This window comes from Simochromis diagramma, unplaced genomic scaffold, assembly GCF_900408965.1.
Source record: "Simochromis diagramma unplaced genomic scaffold, fSimDia1.1 OVJJ01000421.1, whole genome shotgun sequence".
In the NCBI taxonomy this organism is placed as follows: Eukaryota; Metazoa; Chordata; class Actinopteri; order Cichliformes; family Cichlidae; genus Simochromis; species Simochromis diagramma.
The window spans coordinates 4,564,910-4,572,067 of NW_024387250.1; the positions used below are offsets into that span (position 1 = coordinate 4,564,910).

Here is a 7,158-nt window from a genome sequence, read left to right on the forward strand (position 1 = left end):
TTTTAATAAGAAACAGGAAATAATCTCCTACTGCAATAATAAACGAGTTGATTCTATTTAAATTGTGAGTTAGTCCCCCAGTGGACTACGCTGATCTCTTTTCTTGAAATCTTGAACCTGAACAGAGGGAGATTTGCCTGACGAAAGCAATATGACATACACTGACGTCAAGCCACCGCCTCTTTTCAAATGCACACAAAGGTGGTGTTCTGGTACGCTCAGTGATTTAATTCAATCTGCCTGGTAAGGCTAAGTACAAAGGTTATTGCACTGCTAAGCTTTTTACAATGACCCCGCTGTACCAAACACGCTGGGGGAGTGTGTTTTGATCTGTTGACTCTAAGTGTGAATCTGGAACTTTAAGGGCGAGGCTTTTACAGAATTTGCAGTTGGTTTTCACCTCTTTATATTTGTAAGGATTGATGTAGTGTTTGTTTGGGGTAAACTAACAAAGATACATTTTGTAATGCAAAATTCAGAGGAATATATTAGCAACCCAAAGATATCAAGAAATGGATCAATCATTCTACACAAGGGTAAATTAATTTATTAATAAATCTACTGGAGTATTGCTCTTGTCTGCTTCATTTGTCTTCATCTGCAGGGCCTGCTAAAGGTCGGTGCTTATATGCAAACACTATCACTCAGTTTCACACACATCTGTTTGACAGTTTTTTATTGAAGTAGTTCATTCATTTGATCAGAATGTCTGAGGACATTTTCATTGCTTAACAATACGTCTGTTTCGTAAATGCCCTGCGTAGTAGTGCGACAGCAACCTGGTTGATCATTAGTTTGTTTGTGCTGTGACAAACGAATGTTGCGTAACAGTGCCCGGCTGCTATGAACAGTCAACGTCCACTGGCAGGTACCTGACAGAACCAGAAACATCAAAACCCTTCAGCATGCAGTGACGACCCCAGGTTCACGACACCTGTTCAGAACGCTCAGTGTCATTTGTGCTCACTGAATGTCAACTGGAAGCAAAAAAAAAAGACTCTACAAATACAGATTAAATGTGAGGTCATTAGCATAGAGCCTTGTCATGAATATGATTACATAGTTCAGGCTTAAATCCTCCTTAGAACATTTGTTCACATTTAATCTAGAAATGACAAACACTGCCTCTTTATTCTTCATTCATCGTCGGGGTGGTAAACTCAAATATACAGATTAGTCATGTTAATATTCTCTTTTTCTCATTCCCCTTAACAACTCTTACTGCTGTCCACACAAATACTTATATTTCACACTTTGAATGGATGAGTCATGAACAGTATAACATTTTTAGACTGTAGAGTCAGCGCTGCTGAGGAACCATAATACAGCCACAGACTTGCTTCTAATGATGCATAAAACTTGAAATACCAAACACATATTTTGAGCTACAAACAATACATTGGGGACTAAGATAAGGGTGAAAAATTATGAATACAATTACATAAGTACTCCAGAGTTTGGAAAATTGTGGCTCTTAAAAAAGATCCAAACGATCTTTGTGCAGTCTATAGAGAACTTGGTCCCAGCATGCATTTAGCCTAGCATAGCACAAATACTGAAAAAGAATGAGAAACCAGGGGCCTGTGAGCTCTCTGTGCACATGAGAATTTGTATTTGCTCCAGAAAAATCTGGAAACCTGGATGCAAACACATTCCCTGTGATCAGGATGGATCAGGAATGCAGCAGGAAGTGGTGAGAATTGGAGATATGGTGCCGTTCTTCTACTGGACCTTGGTGATGGCCTCGTGGATGGACTCGGCCACGTAGTCGATGTTCTTGGTGGTTAAACCGCACATGTTGATGCGACCGCTCGCCATTAAGTAGATATGTTTCTCCTTCACCAAATATTCCACTTGTTTGGCTGCAGGAAAATCACCAGATACTGGTTTAAGTTTTACTGACTGTGTTTGAATCTTTTAAAGATCTTTTTAAAATCGACCCCCCAAAAACTAAAACAACTTTGATGCCATGAAATTGTTTGTTAAACTGACCAGTGGAATGTGCATTTTTACAGAGCTGTGATTGTGTGCAGAAGGAAGTGATTGCTGTACTCACGGTTGAGGCCTGTGAAGCTAAACATGCCAATCTGGTTTGTGATGTGGTCCCAGGTCCCTGGTGTCCCCAAAGCTTGGAGCTTAGCTTTCAGCTGAGACCTCATCAGCAAGACCCTGTTAGCCATGGTCTTCACATTCTCTTGCCTAAAGTCAGAGAATGAAAACGCTCTGCATGTCTGATATCGACTGCTTTTTAATATTGCCTCATGCACAGGTATGAGTCATCATTTAATGATGCTATTTTACACTTACCATTCACTGAAAAGCTCAGGTGAGGTAAGAGTGATGGTGACAATGCGAGCTCCCTGAGACGGTGGGTTGGACCAGGTGATCCTGACAATCTTCTCCATCTGGGAGAGAACTCGTTTCAGGTTATCTGCATCGCGAGCCACAACGGTCAGGTTGCCCACACGCTCGTCTGATGGGACAAAAACATGTCACAGTTAAACAATACAGCAGATACTACCTATTACCTGATGTGTAGGTGCAGTATCTGATAAACAGCTCCTCCTCTGGTGAATCTGAGACTTGCTTAATTTGAATTTTGTGGCTATTCCTTTCAATTTAACAGAGTTTTGATGTATTCTGTGCACATTATACTCAGCATAATCTGAAAATAAGACCGATGTATATTAAGGTTACTCTTCCTGCAAAGTTTAATCCCTGCAGTTGATTTAGCTTGGGATTTTCTTCAGATTCATACCAAGCACACTTTACACACAGGATCACTCACTGTAGAGTCCGAAGTTCTTGGAGAACGACTGGGCACAGAACATTTCAAAGCCCGAGGAAACAAAGTAGCGCACCGCCCAGGCATCTTTCTCCAGACTACCTGAAGCGAATCCCTGATAAGCCGAGTCAAAGAACGCAAACAGCTTCCTCCTCTGGGAGAGAACCGGATAAAAGATCAAAGGGTTATCATACTGAGATAAACACTGTGCATGCAAAATATCCTGTTTAAAATGACACCTTTTGCCAGTAGTAGCAGTTCAGACCACAGTATAGACAATTTGTATATGTTTGCATGCACTTTATACGCATGTTACCATCATAACTTCAGCGATTTGTTTCCACTGCTCTTGCGTGGGGTCTGTGCCTGTCGGATTATGGGCACAAGCATGCAGGACAAAGACTGAGTGCTCTGGACAACTCTGTGGGAAACGGAGATATGAAGAAGCAATGTGAAACCCAGAAGACCAAAATGTAGTAATAAGTGAACAGTATGCTGCCACACAGTACTTACTTCCAAGTCACCAAGGAAGCCAGCCAAATCAAGGCCTCTTTTCTCCGCGTCCCAGTACCTGTACGGACGAACATCCTCGAAGCCAGCGCTGCTGAACACAGCATTGTGATTTTCTGAGAAAAACAGTAAGAAAAACTCTGAGGGCAGCGTTCGATTTTTATCATTGCTTTCATTAGATAAAAGAGTGAATAATGCTTTTTTAAATACTCCTCACATCCGACCTGACAATACAGCCAAGCTCACTGATAACATGCAGCTGTAACAAGACATTTATCAATAGAACACTTTATCAACAACTACAGTTTAAAGTCTGGGGAAAGTTCACAAAACAACCTGTAAATTAAAGTCCTCTACAGGTGTGTGCTACTTCACTGCTTGTTTGTGTGTGTGCTTGAATGTACCCCAGGTAGGTGCAGACACATAGATGGGTGTTTTGGTGTTGTTGCTCCCATTGTAGAACCGCCTTAGAAACTCTGCGCCTATCTTCAGAGCACCCGTACCACCCAGACACTGGACAGCCCCGACCTGGCAGTGACATTCGAACAGTCAGTTTAAATGTAAAAACATTAGAAATTCAAAGAGTGTCGTTTGGCTTTTGACTCCACAAACCCTGTTTTCCTGGATGGCAGGGCTGTTGTCTCCCAGTACTATTTTGGAGGCTGAGGATCTGAACTCAGGCAGGCCCAGGATGGGCAGGTACTCGTGGTTTAGCCTGTCATCATGCACAATGATCTTCTCCACTTTTTTCACCACCGGCAAAACCCAGGGCTGGCCTTCATCTGTCCGATAGGCTGCAAGGAACAATGCGATTTAATGTTACAGAAAAAAGTGAAAGAATGGCTTAATATAGTAGGAAGCGGCCCTTCCCTCCTGCATTGATATGTCGTTTTTTAGTGAGTTTTAAGCAAAAAGAAACCTCTAAGTAAGATTAAATATAACATTCCTTAAATTGCTCAGTAAACAGATACAGCAGACAGAAGTGGTTAGCTTGCGAGCTTAACACCTGTACCTTGGTAATCCTGATGTTTGTGACTTTATGGGACTCTTGAGTCATAACAGAAGTGCAAAGATCACAGGGTTTTGTGACAGGCGCACTTTCAATATCTGTTGGGTGATTTAGCCAGGCGATGTCGACGATCTACCTTTTTCTCTCTGTTATGTCCACTAGCTGGAAAGGCACTGATAATCTGTAATAATACATCTAAATTAAGATCACGATAGATGACGACAACATCCCGCTAAAGTCACGTGTGACTGAAAAGTCACAGAAAAGCAGAAAATCCTTACAGTCAAGGATCTTTTTCAGATCTCTGTGTTTTTTTAGGTAGAGAGAAATGTGTGGCCTACATTTCCCAGCTGCCATGTAGCAGCTGACCATCTGGAGAAAGAAAGGGATTACGAGGCCTCGGCCTCCTCTGCTAATCACAGGACTCAGGTATCCTTGTCCTGCCAAAACAGAGCTAAGCGATCAACGCTTCTCACACTGTTCCTGTGCAATGCAAGCAGCGAAGAAATGACTCCTTGCAGAGAGGTTAGCACAGAAAACAGCTGCTCTCAAGGACGAAATGTGGCAGTGGTTTGTTTCGGAGAGAAGCACGACTGAGCTGTAATAAATTTAAACTCCTGCTTGTTCTTGTGTAATGACAGAACAGTAATCCAATCAGCTGCCTGGTCTGCTGAGTGAGAGGTGCAGGATAGCAGAGGACAGAGATGATTCAGCTCTCAGTGTCACACTAATTGCAGAACAAAGATATATTATCAACATCAGTAGTTGGTGGGTGTGTGATGACTGAGCAGCCTGTAGCGCGGCCAGATTAACGGATACTCACAGTCTCTATGTTAATCCGAAAATGAATTTAATCAATAGCAATAATTACAGCACAGGTGAGCCATCACCATTCTGGACTGCCTGGTGTACTAAACTGATTAAAGTTACATCTAGAGAGCTTCTGTTTAGATTTTACAGCTCAGATATCAGTCAGCAGGCTGTTTTAACTATTGCTGTGCTTAGTTTGAGGCTAGCAGTCAATTTTGTGTCACTTTCTGATTATAATGACAACAACTTGTTAGAAATTCATATGAGGGCACCATCATACAAACATAGATGAACTCGGTGTAAGACAGGCTGGAGAACCTTTCCCCTCTGGGATACAATGAATGACTGACAACAATGCACAACTTACCTCCTACTCCGAGGTTCACCTTATTTGGAAACTGGTCGTTATTGAAATCCTGCGTCAACTTGAAGACAGCCACAGGGGCAGCCTGGGGGACTTCAGAAAATAGCGACATTTTTTAAAATAAATATATATATATATATTTATTTATTTGTTTACTTTTTTTTTTTTTTTGCACTGTGGGAGGCTGCGGCAGCACGAAGAGACGAGCTGTCACTTGATCAGCTGGCTGAGCGGGATGATGGAAGACTTTCACCTTCAACTTGGATTTGGTCATTGCAAAGTGGGTGTGAGTGGATTTACCAATAGAAATCGCTCTCGGCGTTGATCCCTGTCAGTTCAAAGGTCAATAAAACAAACGCACAGGCGCTGTTGCCCAATAAACGCCGCGGGCAGGGGATTGACAAATCCTCTAGCTAATGTGTGGGGTTGAGGAAGCGTCACTGCGAGTGGGCGGTGCATGAGATTAGCGCATTTAATTTCTACGCCACAAGGTGGTGCTATAAACCTGCTTTAAATCTCATATCTAGAGCATCTAACCAGAGCTTTAGTTGGCATGACTTGGTACAGAAAGAATTCTTCCATTAATAAATAATAGAACACAAATTAAGGTCAGAGCTCACAGACTGATTGCTGTATCATCGTCATCATAAATGTAAATACGAACGCCGGCTGATCAGACAGCTATCACGCTTAGGTCACCACGCTCTGCAGACGAATATGTGCAAGTGTCCTAATCTGTTCTGTCCTGAGGGCCTAGGCTGAGCTGTGGTGTAAACACACTGGCTCCTCTGTGCTCTCCCCACAGCTGTCTGCAGGAGCTGAAGTGGTTGATAAATGAAGGCCACTCCAGCCTGCTCTCCCGGACCAGGAGGGCGACTTTGTGGGAAGACAAGACTTAGTTATGTTTTCTGTCTGGTATAATAAGAGTGTAGTTGCACGGCTGGACTTTAGTTTTTGTAGTTCAAAAGTTTCGCATTATGACAAATGATGGGTTATAAAAGTTTATGTGTGGTGAAATTAAATACACATATTTGTCTAGTGCTGAAGTGCTGGCTTTGAGTGTTTTCATGCTACTTACATTTTTTTTAAATAAATTATTTTCTTTTTTCTATTTTGTTTAACTGTAAGCCATTTTTAACATATCAAATTAAAAGATTTAAAACATGAACAATACAATCAGATGTTCCCATGCACTGATGGACTGTTATAGTTTAAAATGCTCATTAGAGTACAAAATACAATTTAGCTCCACTTTCTGCATGGACAACATAAAAATCACACTTACATGTCCTGGATAATAATTTGTAATGTGCAATAATTTGCACAAAACATATTTTAAGGAAATATATTTTTAACATTCATTTCTAGATTAGGAATATTTCTCTTCTCACATTAACAAATGTGCATTTTAGCCTTTTTTGCAAAGGCATCCATACTATATTTGTAACAAGAAGTAACAAGAAGTATTTTGTGACAAACCAGTTATGTTGGTAATCTTATTGTAAGGAGAAGTTATATGTCATTAATGTCTCTGACAGATAAAGTAGAGAACACCACATGGACCAAGCCGATGTAGTTAAGACTGTGCTTATTATATTTCTATACTACCATTGGCTCAAATGACACCACCAAATCTGAAGCAGCTCACTTATAGCGATAAACGCACTGACAACTGTCATC

The 7,158-nt window shown here is 41.3% G+C and overlaps 1 protein-coding gene across 1 annotated transcript; it reads right to left on the reverse strand.

Moving 5' to 3' along the window:
• Nucleotides 1-659: 659 nt before the first annotated feature.
• got1 (glutamic-oxaloacetic transaminase 1, soluble) lies at nucleotides 660-5,778 on the reverse strand. Its single transcript, XM_040001455.1, has 9 exons — nucleotides 5,482-5,778; nucleotides 3,908-4,089; nucleotides 3,700-3,823; nucleotides 3,299-3,411; nucleotides 3,102-3,206; nucleotides 2,789-2,939; nucleotides 2,308-2,473; nucleotides 2,057-2,199; nucleotides 660-1,862 (listed from the first exon to the last, which is right to left on the reverse strand). The coding sequence occupies exons 1-9, from the start codon at nucleotides 5,588-5,590 to the stop codon at nucleotides 1,723-1,725; spliced, it is 1,233 nt and encodes a 410-aa protein (XP_039857389.1). The 5' UTR covers nucleotides 5,591-5,778; the 3' UTR covers nucleotides 660-1,722.
• Between the last annotated feature and the right edge of the window lie 1,380 nt (nucleotides 5,779-7,158).

Coding starts and splice junctions, on each gene's coding strand:
- got1 (XM_040001455.1), bottom strand. CDS start 5,590: ATGTCGCTATTTTCTGAAGTCCCCCAGGCTGCCCCTGTGGCTGTCTTC. Junction 2,474..2,788: donor CAAGAACTTCGGACTCTACA/GTGAGTGATCCT, acceptor TTGTCCCATCAG/ACGAGCGTGTGGGCAACCTG. Junction 2,200..2,307: donor CCTGAGCTTTTCAGTGAATG/GTAAGTGTAAAA, acceptor CTCTGACTTTAG/GCAAGAGAATGTGAAGACCA.